Below are 17,821 nucleotides of genomic sequence, written 5' to 3'. Positions count from 1 at the left end.
CTCCATATTTGTGCACGCGTCGGTTTTGTTAGTAAACAATCAACCCATCTACAGTATATACTAGTGTACATCGTTGGTTATACCCCTCATATGTGGCGGCGAGGTTGAGCCAACTGATAGTCTGGCCGTCGTCACCAAACACGGAAGAAAGAGCAGTCGTTAACCGGATGCTACGTCAAATCCACAAACAACCCAAGGCTGCTGAAATTTCTCTGGAGCAAAGCAGCATTTTCTGGAATAACCCTAAGTGGAAAACGATTATAAATCAGCACTGGGAATTTATCCGTCTATAAAAGAAAACTGGGACGCTGAAGAGCAAGGTAATTTGACTTCGTCTTTTGTTTTACAAGTGACACATTACTTTGAGTTTGATTGCTGGGCATCACCATCATCACAAAAACATTAACGTTAGCTACAGTAGCTTGTTGGCCTGTTAGTTAGCATTACCTATCTAGTCATAATGATCATTTTGACAGCAACGCAAGTTACAGCAACATTTAGATGTTGGCTAGAACACTCCGTATGGTCTTTCGCTTTGGTGTTATTAGTGTTTACTTGCTAGCTAATGTTTCATGCTAGGAGGCACAGTCAGGACGGCGAACAAAACTGGGGGTGTATTCATTACGTCTTGCAACGGAAACCGTTTAAGAACCAAACGGAAACAGAGCAAGCGGAACGAACCGGAATTTGTCCAATAGAAATTCGTCTTCGTTGCAAAATGTTTTCTGTTGTAAAACGTTTTGCAACAGACGAAACGTTTTACAACTATTGGCGTAATGAATATACCCCTGGTTATGCTATCGAGCTAACGTTAGCATAATGAGCAGCACAAATGCATTAGCTAGATATGGTGGAAAGAGGAAAATATGAGACTGTACCAAGTTCTATAACGTTACATTTWTTTTTTTTGTGAAACAAATAGCTAACGTTACATAACTAAACAGTAGCTAGCTAGCTGACACATACCTGGCTAGCAGGCGTAGCACAATGCGTAATTTCCCACTAAGTTAGTTACTAGTAAATCTAGTAAATGGTACAGACCTGGAGTTTCATTACACTTACTATTGTAGCTTTTCCCCTGTGGTTGACTCGGGGGGGGGGGGTTGTCAATCAGGCCTGTTTATTGTGAAGTTGTACCAGGGGTTAAACTCAACACTGCGCCAGAATGTGACCTCTTTGGATGATAAAGCGTTGACCTTATGGCACCGTAACCCTCCAGCTGTCACTCAGACATACGAATTAGTTACTAGACAACTGCCAGTCCAGTCTCAGGAGGATAAAGTAATTGGAGTCTAAGATTAGCCCATATTCAAGGTGCTTCGGTACTTCCATTGTTATCTTGGATATTTTGTTCCCTGAACCTGGGGAAATAATTGCCCATTTGCACCGTAGTTTGTATAAGATTAGCCAAGTTTTTCTCAACTCCATGATGTACATTGCATCCAGTAACGGTGCGTGGGTAAATTCACTGAGCAAGCCAAGCCAGTAAAAAGCCATATTACAACCTATGTTTAGATAATTGCATTGTTTGCTTTATAACCCATTAGTTCATACACCACCATGATATACAATAAGGCAGTGACAACAAAAAGACAAGTCACACAGTGGTGGAATAAATTCAACAACGCATACGTTTTTTCATCACAAAACCAGAGAGCAACATCTGTCCGGTGAAGTCCACAAAGCAAATATTGCATACAAACAGTTATGTCACCTGCAGCATGGTCAAGCAAGTTAATGTTTTCAACAGTTTACTAAACAACTACTGATTTAGAACCATGGAGTAACTGTAAGTCAGCACAAAGACAACAGGAGCGCTGCCTCTGCTATTCCAGCCCCATTTCAATTTAATAATTTAAACATCATCAAATCAACAAGACTATATATGCTTTGTTTTCGGTTTATTAAGCTAACTTAAAGATACCAAAAACAATTGAGTCCAATCAATGATGCTAAATATTGTGTGTGTGCGTGCAATTAAAACAAGAAATGTTGACTCACCCTACTTGTAGACTAGTTGAATGCCAATGCCATCCTTCTCTCTCATGTTGGCAAAACGGTCTATGACTCTGTCATACAGTACACTTGTACTTTTTATTGTCATAGACTAGCTAGCTGAAATGCTTGCTAGCCTGACTTCCTTTCATGGGCTAGCTAGTTAGTTAATGTGAGACTGCTAGGCTACATATTGAACTTCAATCGTCTCAGGCCAGTGGCACAGCATACGCATTTATGGATGGATTAGAATACATAGATACATGGGCTACACATACTGAAACAGAGGGGCACTGTTTCCCTAGCTTGGATGATTTCTCCGGTGAGATTCAGCCTCTTGCAAATTGACAAAACATTTTGAAAACACAGAGAGATTAAAGATAATTCTGTTATAATTTTAATGTATTTATTGGTGAAATATTTGGGGAAACCTGGCTTTCATTGGCATCCATGAATACACACCACTGATCACATCAATGGAGTTGAGCGGAGACAACTAGATCGAGTCGCTGTCAGTCATAACTTGTAAAAATAAACATCTTACACCCTTACCGTGTACCTCTGTTTTTCCACCCGAGCTGCGTGCTTTTCTTTGATTTCTGAAATGATTGCTTTTTACTAAAACATTTGTCCCATGCAACCACTGACAGCGACTCAATCTAGTCGGAGGTATGCTCCGCCCACAGTCGTCGCAACCCAACTCCACCGAGATGTATATATCGTGGATTTGAGAAACTCAACTAGTTTAAGATGTGCAGTCCTGCGTCTTATACTTTACTGTTTTCTCTTTACACAGGTTGAAAAAAGTTCTACAAAACCATGGTGGAATATTATCAAATTTTAGGTGTCCAAAGAAATGCATCTCAGGAAGACATTAAAAAAGCGTAAGTATCCTTGTCAAGTGCTGTATACAGTGCCTTCAGAAATTTTCACACCCCTTGACTTTTTCCACAGTTTGTTGTTACAGCCTGAATTTAAAATGGATTTAATTGAGATTTTGTATCACTGGTATACACACGTTATCCCATAAAGTCAAAGTGGAATTATGTTTTTATACATTTGTACTAATTAATTAAATTAAAAGCTAAAATGTCTTGAGTCAATAAGTAGGCAACACCTTTGTTATGGCAAGGCTTAATATGTTCAGGAGTAAAAATGTGCTTAACAAGTCACATAATATGTTGCACGGACTCACTCTGTGTGCAAAACAATGATCTGTAAGGTCCTTCAGTTGAGCAGTGAATTCCAAACACAGATTCAACCACAAAGACCAGGGAGGTTTTCTAATGTCTCGCAAACGGCACCTATTGGTAAAAGAAAGCAGACATTGAATATCCCTTTGAGCATGGTGAAGTTATTAATTACACTTTGGATGGTGTTTCAATACACCCAGTCACTACAAAGATACAGGTGTCCTTTCTAACTCAGTTGCTGGAGAGGAAGGAAACCGCTCAGGGATTTCACCATGAGGCCAATGGTGACTTCAGAACTAATGGCTGTGATAGGAGAGAACTGAGGATGGATCAACAACATTGAAGTTATTCCACAATACTAACCTAAATGACAGAGTGAAAAGAAGGACACCTGTACAGAATAAAAATATTCCAAAACATGCATCCTGTTTGCAATAAGGCACCAACGTAATACTGCAAAGAAATTAACTTTATATCCTGAATACAAAGCATTATGTTTGGGGAAAACACAACACAACACTGAGTACCTCTCTTTATATGTTCAAGCATGGTGGTGGCTGCATTGTGTTATGGGTATGCTTGTCATTGGCAATGGCTAGGGAGTATTTACATTTTTAAAAAATGGAATAGAGCTAAGCACAGGTGAAATTGTAGAGGAAAACCTGGTTCAGTCTGCTTTCCATCAGACTCTAGGAGACATTCACCTTTCACCAGGACAGTAACCTAAAACACAGGGCCAAATATACACTAGAGTTGCTTACCAAGCAGACGTTAAATGTTCCTGAGTGGCCTAGATGAAATTTGGACATAAATCGTCTTGGAAATCTATGGCAAGACTTAAATGGATGTCTAGCAATGATCAACAACCAACTTCAGAGCTTGAAGAATTAAAAAAATATATAATGTGCAAATATTGTGCAAAGCTCTTAGACTTACCCAGAAAGACTCACAGCAGTAATTGTTGCCAAAGGTGATTCTAACATSTATTCACTTTGGGGTGTGAGCACTTGTATTGTAAATTAAATATCTAATTTTCTTGTCTAAACATGTTTTCCCTTTTTCATTATGGGTTATTGTGTGTAGATGGGTGAGAGAATTCATTTTTTTATTCAGGCTGTAACACAGCGAAACGTGGAATACGCCAATGGGTATAAATACTTGCTGAAGGCACTGTATGTATTCCAATAGATCAGGGAGGGTCAATTTTGATCTGAACTCATCATGAGGGGCTGCAGTGGTTTGCGGGTCTGTGTACCCACATCCATACCCACACATGCAGTCAGAGGGGGCCCTAAGGGATATTTTGCCATGACTCATGGTATGTTAATATGATATCTGAGTGCGAGCAACAAAATCAATGGTTCATAATTTGATCATGATTACTACAAGTTTAGATTGATACATTAATCTAAATCATTTTAGCTGACATGGTCTAATTTGAGTTGCCTGGCTACGCAAACGCTACGCCAATGTTAGTTTGTTCTCCGCAATGAGTCTGGATCTGAGTGCCTCCCCGACAATTTCTAGAACTCAAACACATTCTAATCATTCTGGTTGGTCCCAGAAACCAATGGGTTGGGCCAGAGCCAGAACACACTTGGGTGAAGGGGCATTTTGGAAATTCATCATTGGCGTTGAGACTGATTGGACTGAGATGATCCAATTGCTGATTACTTTTTTTGTATCACACCCCTCATTTTGACCTCACCACAAACGACTTCAACAATGGCAGTCTGACTGAAGTACAGTTTGTAGTGAACATGGAGCAGTGGAAGAATTCAGTTTGTCGTCAGGTAACTAATTGAGTGACTGGCATAAGAGAAACTGTTGATGCACAACCACGTTTGGAAATTGCATTCTATTATTCTAACTGCTATTCTATTTTTATTTTTCATAAATATTTTGGGAAATTGATCTGCGGGCATACAAAAGGGGGCTGCCAGTTGCCCATCCCTGCAATAGACTGGCACTAGATGTAGATGGCTTTTTCTGATATTTTAAATGTGTGATCTATACTGGGATAATGACTTTGTATGAAACAGGCCCCTTGAGTTGCTGTCTAATGTATTTCTAAACTTTCAGGTACAGAAAATTGGCACTAAAATGGCATCCAGATAAAAACCCAGAAAATAAGGAAGAGGCAGAGAAAAAGTTCAAGGAACTTTCTGAGGCTTATGAAGTTCTGTCAGATGGTAAGTCATACATTTTGAAAGGTGTTTGAAGTCGAGAGAACAGTATTTATGATACACTAAGCAAAAATATAAACGCAACATGTAAAGTGTTGGTCCCATGTTTCATGAGCTGAAATAAAAGATCCCAGAAATGTTCCATAATGCACAAAAACGTATATTTCTCTCAAATTTTGGGCACACATTTGTTTACCTCCCTGTTAGTCAGCATTTCTAATTTTCCAAGATAATTAATCTACCTGACAGGTGTGGCATATCAAGAAGCTGATTAAACAGCATGATCATTACACAGGTGCACCTTGTGCCGGGGACAATAAAAGGCCACTCTAAAATGTGCAGTTTTGTCATATAACACAAGGCCACAAATGTCTCAAGTTTTAAGAGCGTGAAATTGACATTCTGATTGCAGGAATGTTCGCCAGAGCTGTTGCCAGAAAATGTCATGTTAATTTCTCTACCATAATCCATCTCCAACGTTGTTTTAGAGCATTTGGCAGCACATCTAAATCAAATCAAATTTGTCACATACACATGGTTAGCAGATGTTAATGTGAGTGTAGCGAAATGCTTGTGCTTTTATTTCCGACAATGCAGTAGTAACCAACGAGTAATCTAACCTAACAATTCCACAACTACTACCTTATACACACAAGTGTAAAGGGATAAAGAATATGTACATAAAGATATATGAATGAGTGATGGTACAGAACGGCATAGGCAAGATGCAGTAGATGGTATAGAGTACAGTATATACATATGAGATGAGTAATGTAGGGTATGTAAACATTATATTAAGTGGCATTGTTTAAAGTGGCTAGTGATACATTTTTTACATCAATTCCCATTATTAAAGTGGCTGGAGTTGAGTCAGTATGTTGGCAGCAGCCACTCAATGTTAGTGGTGGCTGTTTAACAGTCTGATGGCCTTGAGATAGAAGCTGTTTTTCAGTCTCTCGGTCCCTGCTTTGATGCACCTGTACTGACCTCGCCTTCTGGATGATAKCGGGGTGAACAGGCAGTGGCTCGGGTGGTTGTTGTCCTTGATGATCTTTATGGCCTTCCTGTGACATYGGGTGGTGTAGGTGTMCYGGAGGGCAGGTAGTTTGCCCCCGGTGATGCGTTGTGCAGACCTCACTACCCTCTGGAGAGCCTTACGSTTGTGGGCGGAGCAGTTGCCGTACCAGGCGGYGATACAGCCCGACAGGATGCTCTCGATTGTGCATCTGTAAAAGTTTGAGTGCTTTTGGTGACAAGCCGAATTTCTTCAGCCTCCTGAGGTTGAAGAGGCGCTGCTGCGCCTTCTTCACAACGCTGTCTGTGTGGGTGGACCAATTCAGTTTGTCTGTGATGTGTACGCCGAGGAACTTAACTTACTACTACAGCCTTTCAACCGCAGACCACATGTAACCAAGCCAGCGTCGTTTGGGCATGCGGTTTGGTGATGTCAATGTTGTAAACAGAGTGCCACATGGTGGCGGTGGGGCTATGGTATGGGCAGGCATAAGCTACGGACAATGAAGACTTGCATTTTGTCTATGGCAATTTGAATGCACAGAGATACCGTGACGTGATCCTGAGGCCCATTGTCGTGCCATTCCGCTGTCATCACCTCATGTTTCACCATGATAATGCAGGGCCCCATGTCGCAAGGATCTGTACACAATTCCTGGAAGCTGAAAATGTCCCAGTTCGTCCATGGCCTGCATACTATGTGAAGGAGATGTGTTGCGATGCATGAGGCAAATGGTGGTCACACCAGATAGACTGGTTTTCTGATCCACGCTCAAACTTAAATATATATTTTTAAAGGTACGCTATATATACAAAAGTCTGTGGACACCCCTTCAAATTAGTGGATTCTGCTATTTCCGCAACACACGTTACTGACAGGTGTATAAAATTGAGGGCAAAGCCATGCAATCTCCATAGACAAACATTGGCAGTAGAATAGCCTTACTGAAGAACTCAGTGACTTTCAATGTGGTGCCGTCATATAATGCCATCTTTCCAACAAGTCAGTTTGTCAAATTTCTGCACTGCTAGAGCTGCCCCGGTATACTGTAAGTGCTGTTATTGTGAAGTGGAAACGGCTTGGCGCAACAACGGCTCAGCTGCGAAGTGGTAGGCCACACAAGCTCACATAACAAGACCGCCGAGTGCTGAAGCGCGAAGTGTCTGAAAATTGTCTGTCCTCGGTTGCAACACTCACTACCCAGTTCCAAACTGCTTCTGGAAGCAACGTCAGCACAAGAACTGCTCGTTGGGAGCTTCATGAAATGGGTTTCCATGGCCGAGCAGCCACACACAAACCTAAGATCACCATGCACAATGCCAAGCGTTGGCTGGAGTGGTGTAAAGCTCGCCTCCATTGGACTCTGGAGCAGTGGAAATGCGTTCTCTGTAGTGATGAATCACGCTTCTCCATCTGGCAGTCTGACGGACAAATCTGGGTTTGGCGGATGCCAGGAGAACGCTACCTGCCCCAATGCATAATGCCAACTGTAAAGTTTTGTAGAGGAGGAATAATGGTCGGGGGCTGTTTCATGGTTTGGGCTAGGCCTCTTAGTTCCAGTGAAGGGAAATCTTAACGCTACAGTATACAATGACATTCTAGACAATTCTGTGCTTCCAACTTTTTGGCAACCGTTTGGGCAAGGCCCTTTCCTTTTTCAGAGAGGTCCATACAGAAATGGTTTGTTGATCGGTGTGGAAGAACTTGACTGGCCTGCACAGGGCTCTGACCTCAACCCCATCAAACACCTTTGGGATGAATTGGAAGGCAGACTGCGAGCCAAGCCTAATCGCCCAACATCAGTGCCCAACATCACTAATGCTCTTGTGGCTGAATGGAAACAAGTCCACGCAGCAATGTTCCAACATATAGCGGAAAGCCTTCCCAGAAGAGTGGAGGCTGTTATAGCAGCAAAAGGGGGACCAACTCCATATTAATACCCATGATTTTGGAATGAGATGTTGAACGAACAGGTGTCCACATACTTTTGGTAATGTAGTCTATCTGTGACCAACAGATGCATATCTGTATTCCCATTCATGTGAAATCCATAGATTAGGGCCTAATGAACTTATTTCAATTGACTGATTTCCTTATGAACTGTAACTCGGTAAAATCTTTGAAATGTAGCATTTTTTTTAACTTTTGTTCAGTATTTATGAATAATGCACTGATATCGGCATCCGTGACATGTAAGGTCCATCTAACCAAAATATATATATTTTTCTTGCCAAGGAAACTGTTTGTTCACATACCATAGCAGCGCCCACAACAGTTATGCTATTGTTGAACTATGTGTTAATGCAATGTGAGTAGTTGAGGTTGAAAAAGATTGCATTTGATTCCTTTTGAAATTCCTCCTAATAATCCCATAAGAGATGTACGCTTATCTGCAGGTACTGACCCAGAATGATTTCCACCTGAACGCTTKGCAAGCATAGTGTTTTTCACTTGTTATCTTGCTGTTTGAGTAATTTCACTTTGTTTTGATGGGAGTTGACTTTTTTTTCATATTCTGTTGTAGCCAACAAGAGGAACATGTATGATCGCTATGGTAAAGAAGGTCTAACAACAAACAACGGAGGAGGTGGTGAGTCCTTTCTTTATTAGGCTCTTGGCGGATTTCTCAAATGTATGCATTTATTTTGTGGAAGTGTTAATTTTGTAAATCTGTAATAATAAACAATCATAACATTTATTATTATTTCCACTAACCATATTTATCCTTTGTTTTCATTTAGGTGGACATTACCACAATGGTGATCACTTCAACGAAGGGTTCACGTTCCGCAATCCAGAAGACGTCTTCAGGGAGTTCTTTGGGGGTCGAGATCCTTTTGCTGATTTCTTTGGTGAGCATTTCTGAGTATTTGATTTTTGAGTATTGGTAAGACATTGTAAAAATATATACACTGCTCAAAAAAATAAAGGGAACACTTAAACAACACAATGTAACTCCAAGTCAATCACACTTCTGTGAAATAAAACTGTCCACTTAGGAAGCAACACTGATTGACAATAAATTTCACATGCTGTTGTGCAAATGGAATAGACAAAAGGTGGAAATTATAGGCAATTAGCAAGACACCCCCAAAAAAGGAGTGATTCTGCAGGTGGTGACCACAGACCACTTCTCAGTTCCTATGCTTCCTGGCTGATGTTTTGGTCACTTTTGAATGCTGGCGGTGCTCTCACTCTAGTGGTAGCATGAGACGGAGTCTACAACCCACACAAGTGGCTCAGGTAGTGCAGTTCATCCAGGATGGCACATCAATGCGAGCTGTGGCAAAAAGGTTTGCTGTGTCTGTCAGCGTAGTGTCCAGAGCATGGAGGCGCTACCAGGAGACAGGCCAGTACATCAGGAGACGTGGAGGAGGCCGTAGGAGGGCAACAACCCAGCAGCAGGACCGCTACCTCCGCCTTTGTGCAAGGAGGAGCACTGCCAGCGCCCTGCAAAATGACCTCCAGCAGGCCACAAATGTGCATAGGCGAGGAAATAGGCGAGCAAAGAGAATGAAGGACAGAGATGAAAGCGGCAGCCAGAGAGGGAAGGACGGAGAGGAAAAAGGGAGCCAGTCGTCCTTTATGAGGACCATGTTGGGTTGGTTACTATAGACTTAGAAGGCTTATTCTATCAACTGATAATATTAATAATTTAGTTCAGAGCATCTACTAAATTTGAGTTTTACTGTTAGTAAATTGCATTACATTCACTTTCAATTATTAGATCTATTTATATAATACAAATAATTTGGTGGGTACTTATTTATGTCCTGCTTACAGTGCCTTCAGAAATGATTCACACCCTTTGACTGTTTCCACCACATTTTGTTGTGTTACAGCCTCAATTTAAAATTGATTACATTGGGATTKTGTGTCACTGGCCTACACACAATACCCCATAATGTCAAAGTGGAAATATGTTTTTAGAATTTTTTACAAATTAATGAAAAATCAAAAGCTGAAATGTCTGGGGTCAATATGTATTCAACCCCTTTTGTTTATGGCAAGTCTAAATAAGTTCAGCAGTATACATGTGCTTAACAAGTTGCATGGACTCAAATTGTGCAATACTAATGTTTAACATGATGTTTGAACGACTACCATCAAAAGGCACTCGCACATCTGAGCTATCTTTTTTGCAGGTGCATGGTAACAGTTGAATAAAATGAGAAAATAGAAGAAACCCGCACACTGCTCTTGATAGGGGCATAATTCATGTTCACATTTACAACACAACATACATAGGCATTTCATCATTAAGACCTTTAGGAAATAATGTCTGGAGGGTGAAAATCCCAAAACATTCTTTTGCTTAGAGTATTATTTATATCACCTCCCCTGTCTCATATCTTAACTTTCTCTGTCACAAAATCTAAAGGTAGAAATGTCATGTTTTGGGTCATTAAAATGTACTGCGACTGGATAATCCCTGTCGTTTCTCGTAATTTAACTTTTATGTTCACAGATTTTCTGTGAGAACGAGAAGTTTTACTTACATAGCACAGCCCACATGGACATTTAATAATGTAGTTAACATTGGTGGTGGAGCACATAATAATGCCATTTATTTGGCACTGTTTTCCTGTATGTGGGTGGCAGAAATATTCACACTTCATCATATTGTTGCACTATGCACAACCTCTGCATTTATAGCTACCGTTCGGAAGAGGGCATAAAAGAGACTGGCTGATTTTTTTTGTTTGTCGTGGCTGGCAGTTGGCATGGACCAATTTATCGCGTAAATTGCGACCTCCTATATACAGTAAGTGGTGGATTCTTAAATTCAGCTGACAAAGCTGGGTCCAATGATAAAACATGCCAGTGACTACCTTCCAATGCCTCGCAAAGAAGGGCCCCTATTTGTGGATGGGTAAAAAAATAAAAGCAGACATTGAATATCCCTTTGAGTGAAGGTATTAATTACACTTTGGATGGTGTATCAATACACCCAGTCACTGCATAGATACAGGCGTCCTTCCTAACTCAGTTGCTGGAGAGAAGTCCAATAGTGACTTTAAAACAGAGTTTAATGGCTGTGATAGGAGAACTGAGGATGGATCAACAACATTGTAGTTACTTCACAATCCTAACCTAAATGACAGAGTGAAAATATGGAAGCCTGTACACAATACATATATTCATCAACAGGCATCCTGTTTGCAATAAGGCACTAAACTAAACCTGTAAAAAAATGTGGCAAAGAAATAACTTATGTTTGGGGTGAATACAACACATCACTAAATACCATTCTTCATAATTTCAAGCATGGTGGTGGTTACATCATGTTATGGGTGTGCTTGTCATCGGCAAGGACTAGGGAGTTTTTTGGGATAAAAAGAAACAGAATAGAGCTAAGCACGTGTAAAGTCCTAGAGGAAAACCTGGTTTAGTCTTCTTACCAACCGACACTGGGACACAAATTCACCTTTCAGCAGGACAATAACCTTAAACACAAGGCAAAATATACACTGGAGTTGCTTACCAAGAAGACAGTGAATGTTCCCAAGTGGCCTAGTTAAAAATATTGTGCAATTCAGGTGTGCAAAGCTCTTAGAGATTTCTCCAGAAAGACTTGCTGCCAAAGGTGATTCTAACATGTATTGACTAAGGGGTGTGCATATTGTATAAATCAGATATTTCTACATTTCATTTTCAATCCATTTGTAACAAATTCTAAAAACATGTTTTAATTTTGTCATTATCGGGTATTGTGTATAAAATATCATTTTAATCCATTTTGAGTTMTGACTGTAACACAACAAAATGTGTAATAAGTCAAGGGGTATGAATACATTCTGAAGGCACTGTATATTTGTCCTGAAATGGAAATGTGTTTTTTTGCATATCCCAACTCTCCCTTGGACACCCTCAGAAATTAGGTTCAGGGTCCACCATTAGCAATGTCAACCCTGGCACAATTAGGGTTAAGTGCCTTGGGCACATCGGCAGTTTTTCACCTTGGCTCAATTATTCGAACTAGCGACCTACCTGCTGACCTATAGCTGAAAGCTTGCAGTCTATTTCTCATTGTTTATAGCTTGAATTGTCATCTGGAAACTGAAGTCTTTCTTCTCTTCTCGGTTTTTCTTTTCTTCTCATGCAGGAGGGGATCCGTTTGGGGATGAGTTTTTTGGTGGAGGGCGGAGGCACCACAGGGGGGTGAGCAGGAGTCGGACGGGGGGTCCCTTCTTCGGGGGATTCGGAGGCTTCCCACCCTTCGGTGCAGGTTTTACAGCATTTGAACCAGGTCAGGAAACACTGGTCCCTCTTTAAAAAATGTATTCCAAAGAAACAAACCTTTTAATTGTTATGTTATTACATGTAACTAATTACCAGTTCACACTGTATTTTCTTGGGAAATACCAGGTCCTGTCTGTACTGTCAAACTGTGTAGGGTCGGGTATGTTAAGCCATTCTTTTTTTTTTTTACATTCGGTATCACTACATCAAGAGAGATATTGTATTATTTCTAACAAAGATATCTAGATATATTTCAAGACGTTTTTTAAATTTTATTTAACTAGGCAAGTCAGTTAAGACAAACCCAACCGAGGAAGGCATTTATATATATTTTCTCCCCAATTTCTCCCCAACACACTACATTTATTTGACTTTTGAAAATCTACTTTTTGGACCTAACTTGCTTACCACTTCATGTGGTTTCTTCCTTCAGACTGACTCCATGATGACCTTTTCCTAAATATTTGGTCACATGATTCATTTTTCTGTATGATTTCCCAGAAACAAGGGGCGGCTCTACTAATTCTTTGGCACAACTTACCCCTCTCTCCCCTACAGCTATCAATCCATAGCATTTTTAGATTTGTTTGTTATGGATCCATGACTGAATGCCATCTCTCTGTTCTCTGACAGGCTTTACCTCTTTTGGACACATGGGTCACATGGGTCACATGGGTCAGATGGGTCAGATGGGTCAGATGAGCCACATGGGTCATCTGGGAGGAGGCGGCGGCCACGGCGGCTTCACCGCCTTCTCCACCTCTTTTGGCGGTGGGGGTGGGGGTGGAGGTGGTGGGATGGGCAACTTCCGATCTGTGTCAACCTCCACCAAATTCATCAACGGCAGGAAAATCACAACAAAAAGGTACTTTAGATTAGTAGTAGCTCTCTAACCACACAGTGAAGTTGATCATTTTTTTTGTCTTTAATTGTGATGGTTTCAAGGGGAAAAAGAACAGTAGATAGCTAGTTGCAATTAGGCTAGATAGCATCTGATGATAAAGTGTATCCTTTACCATTGATTCTTTTAGAAGTGCATTGATTTAGAAAAGGAACACTAAAATGTATCTTAAATTCCCCCATACTTTAGAATTGTGGAGAATGGACAGGAACGAGTAGAGGTGGAAGAAGACGGACAGTTAAGATCACTAACCATCAATGGTAAGGAACAACTACTGCGACTGGATAACAAGTAATCTCCTGGAACATTACCAGCACAAACTTGAGCTTAAAAAACAATGTTATACCATTGTTTGGATGTATGTACTTTTTGTTTTTCCCTTGTTAGCATTTGTCGGTCAAGGTGTCCGTTAGGAAAATAAAATGTTCTTAGCATTTCGTTAATGTATTTATGAATTGGAGCTGTCAACATTTTGGCTTAGGATGGTGTGTTTTTACTTGCGTTTGGGTAAGTTAGGACCAGACAACTTTTGTTTGTACTGTCTTTCTGTATGCACTTCTTCGCTCTATTGCAGTCTCCATGGGCTTATTGCCTTTGATAGTGTTTTGGACAAGGAACGCATTGTGCATTTAGATAAAGCATGACTTTGCTTTTTCGTCTGGACATTAATATGAGTGTTGAACTGGAAAACTTAACCCTTGCTTTAAAACCCTGTTTACGACCTGATTGCTTGTCTAACCTTTGTTAGTAACATTTCTTTTGTAAAATGCCTGTAGAAAGTGTTAATATGCTATTTTATTTGTTCTAATACGAGTGTATTTAGTTATTTTGTTCATTTCAGCATGTTTGCCAATAAATGTTTCTCAGTCTTAATGTTATGATTGCATAACCATGCACAAATTAATGATTCATTATATAAATTATAGATGAATATACAACAAATTTTGTGTACTTTGTAAAACAATTTAAAATCAATAAATATGAATTTCATCCTTTTTGGGGATGGGACAAACAGTCTTGGGTGGCGTGGTGTGCGGTTTCTTTTAACAGAACAAGCAATTCATCGTCATGAGTTGCTAAATGCTGCTTTAATTACAGAGGATAGGTCTCTCTGTGTGAGTGCATGCTCCTGTACTAACTGCATGGATGTGCTTTCTATCTTCTAGATATCTTTCTACATGTGTTCTCTCTTTAGTCTTTTGCTTGAAATGGCTTAGTCTTGTCATTTACTTATCTTTGTGGTGTGAAGGCATAATCAGTGGGGGATATTATTGCCATGTGCATGATATCAATGGGTCAGCTGAGTCCATAATAAAGTGGCATGAGAGCTACTAGGACCATAATCAATTTATTGTAGTTTGGGTAAACTTGATAAAGTTCCATGCATTTATTGTTTAGCCTCATTCACATGTATCTCTGTGAGATGATCAACTCCCCATCTTTACATTTCAGGCCAGGACCAGCCCTAGGTTTTTGGGGGCCAAAACGAGATTTGGTTTAGGTACCGCCCCCCCCACCTTGCGGCTAAAAACATTTTCTTGGTCCCCCTGTTGACGGCAGAGAGAATTATTATTCTCATTTACTGCAATTCTACACATTTTTCTACGGGGTACAGAGACAATGTTGCAGTTTTAAAGATAATTTTCCAAAAAAAAGAATTTCCTGAAATTCTACACTTTGCCATGATTTATGCCATGTTCATATGATATCTTGAGTGAGAGTGACTAACAAAATCAATTGGGGCAGGGCCCCTGGGCACATGTCCTGGGTGTGCCTGGTCAGTAATTTGGCCATGATTACTACAAGGTGTAGATAGCTGGCTAGACTAATTCACCCAATTTGTTTTCTTTTTTTAAACTGACATCTTAATTGAGTGACTGCCACTACAATACAAKAGAAAAACTGCTGATGCACTACCACATTTAGAAATTACACCTTGTATTCTAACTCTTAGCAGTAAGTTCCTAAAAACCAACGCTTATGCCCAGTGCCTGCACTGGGGATTATTATTTACAGGGAACTATTTAGCGTTGTTGCAGATAAAAAAAGATGCAATATAGAACAGACTGATCTCTTTCTCTTACACACACGATACAGCATGTTTCTCTCTCCTGTGTTTCCATGCCCCAAAATAATGCAGCTTATTGAATAAGCCACCACTTTCACTACAATATGGCCTGTTCAAGATTTTGCAGCATTTTACAACGTCTCCGCCACTATGTGCCTTTTTATGCATTTTTCAATTAACTGTCCAGTTCAACATTATCCATCGATGGTTGCACCTGTTTAGGTTCATTTATTTCCATGTCTTTCCTGATCCATGCATGGAAATCCATTGAAGGGTTTCCTATTGAAGACTGTATGTACTGTAGGAGGTAACTGGTACTTACAACACCCCCATTCCTCTCTCCAGGGACAAAGCCTAATGCCGCAGTCCAACAGGAGGAGTGCAGACAAACTGTTACTGCACACTCCTCTAGTGCACACGCCTCCCGGGCCCCTGTTTCCCGTCCTCATCATCATGTAAAGACTTCCTCCCACAGGCCCACTCCAGACAGAGAGGAGGGAAGGAGCCCTGCTTCAGGTTAGAACCCATTTTAATACATGACCCCCAAACATTACCATAATAGTACAGTGGGCTATTGTTTTACTTACAAGATTCATTGATTGGAGAACGTGTGTAGGCATTCAATTCTCAAACAAAGTGTAATAATGTGTTATCAATAGTTTTCATACTGTAGTTCTGGGCCTGTGTTCACAAAGCCTTTTGCCTTTTAAATCATGATGAATAAGACAAGGAGAGACCTGATCCTAGATCAGCACATCTACTCTGAGACGCTTTGTGAATACGGGTCCTGGACTCATTGGATTGACACTCAAATAAGCTGTCCTTTTTTAAAATGTATTTCTCTCCAGGACACAGTGAAAACAAGAGGAAGAAACCCATGCCCGAGCCCACAGAGGATGCCAAAAAGAGAAAAACATAATGGATTCAGTATACACATCAGATCCTTGTCCTTCTAGTCAGCTACATAAACAACATGTCATTAATAATTAATACACCATAACAAGTAATATTGTTTAAAGGACACTTAAATATGGGGTGCTCAAAGCTCTTTATCAAGCATGCACACATACTATAAATGTATAATCCTGACTACTTTTCTAGTATAAGTCCTATCTTATGACCATTTGAAAATACCAAGAGCAAACATCCCCATGTGGTTATATTTGACCAAATGATTCAGAAAACCATGCAAATTACAATTGAAATGATTTTAAATTGTGACACTTGTGTTTCCTTACATACTGTAATGTGCATTACTAAAGGAACACTATGTCAATTAGTTTAACTGCATTATTGGATGGGTGATGTGCAGGGGTGAAATTATGATACGTTTTAAGGGTGGTGGTAGTTGCAGGGGGGGTGGTTATGTGTATTAATAATAGTCAAAATCAAGGAGGATGCACCAAGTCTTCTTTTGTTAACAATGGTGATACCATACCTCGACATTCCTTCTTAATCGTACCCCTGGTTTTGTGTACAGTACATTTAGTAGGATGCTGATGATAATATATGTGTTGTTGTTACTTCCTGGCTGCCAGTGCCCTCAGTAGAGGGTTCCATTTACTCTGACAGGGGAGGGACTTGTCCCTGTAGCCCTGGAACAGCTGAGGACCATCGTGCTCTTCTGCCTCTGAACTGATCTCCATCTTCTGAACGATCAGCTTCAGAAGGTTGTGCTGCTTCTCAATAATATTAGACATTTCCTTCAACCTGGAGAATGAATAGATGATCTATTTGAATAGTCTCAAAAAGAGTGTAGAATGGAAGCACTTAATAAAACATTTACAGAATGCACTAAATACTCATACATGTTTTAATACTGATAAACTAAATGCAGATAAACATTTTAATGTTAATACTTGTAGTGTATTGCTCTGCTGTTGTTTTTAAATAAGGTCAAACAAACAACTGGTGTGAACTAAGTACTTACCTGTACTTCTGTTTACTGATTTCCTGTTCCATAAGTGTAGGTGGATGGGAGGTGAGGTTGAGAGTGGTTCTCTCATGCCCCATACCCAGCATCGAAAATAACATTTCTCTCTGTTAAAGGAGATTCAAACTATTCATGACTATGTCGTTTACCAAGCGCCTCCCATACCAAATACTAACAGTGTCCTATGATGGGCTTGGGCAATCTCCATGTCTCTCTATGAATATTTCCATGTGGAATATTAGTTGATTAAACAATCCTTTAAACTAAGTGATTCAAAAATGTTGTAG

At 40.2% G+C, this 17,821-nt stretch overlaps 2 protein-coding genes across 3 annotated transcripts in view; one reads left to right on the top strand and one right to left on the bottom strand.

Annotated features, from left to right (window-relative positions):
- Positions 1–86: 86 nt before the first annotated feature.
- LOC111979242 (dnaJ homolog subfamily B member 6) lies at positions 87–17,805 on the top strand. Of its 2 annotated transcripts, XM_024009642.2 has the most exons (10): positions 87–320; positions 2,792–2,879; positions 5,271–5,380; positions 8,914–8,979; positions 9,131–9,241; positions 12,496–12,639; positions 13,266–13,497; positions 13,723–13,793; positions 15,947–16,117; positions 16,450–17,805. In XM_024009642.2, the coding sequence occupies exons 2-10, from the start codon at positions 2,815–2,817 to the stop codon at positions 16,518–16,520; spliced, it is 1,041 nt and encodes a 346-aa protein (XP_023865410.1). In that variant the 5' UTR covers positions 87–320; positions 2,792–2,814; the 3' UTR covers positions 16,521–17,805. The 2 variants fall into 2 exon arrangements, with proteins under 2 accessions (XP_023865410.1, XP_023865411.1); XM_024009643.2 differs by lacking the exons at positions 15,947–16,117; positions 16,450–17,805 and having other exon boundaries at positions 13,723–14,550.
- LOC111979621 (transient receptor potential cation channel subfamily A member 1-like) overlaps positions 17,122–17,821 on the bottom strand; it is a 24,987-nt gene continuing 24,287 nt past the window's right edge. The window contains exons 26-27 of the mRNA XM_070449029.1: positions 17,548–17,554; positions 17,122–17,331 (exon numbers count right to left, since the gene is read on the bottom strand). Of these exons, the coding sequence (XP_070305130.1) occupies positions 17,122–17,331; positions 17,548–17,554 (217 nt within the window). The remainder of the gene's footprint in view (positions 17,332–17,547; positions 17,555–17,821) is intronic.

Source organism: Salvelinus sp. IW2-2015, linkage group LG19, assembly GCF_002910315.2.
Source record: "Salvelinus sp. IW2-2015 linkage group LG19, ASM291031v2, whole genome shotgun sequence".
Taxonomy (NCBI): domain Eukaryota; kingdom Metazoa; phylum Chordata; class Actinopteri; order Salmoniformes; family Salmonidae; genus Salvelinus; species Salvelinus sp. IW2-2015.
The sequence above is the reverse complement of the archived record's forward strand: the minus strand, read 5'-3'. Positions and strand labels throughout refer to the sequence as shown.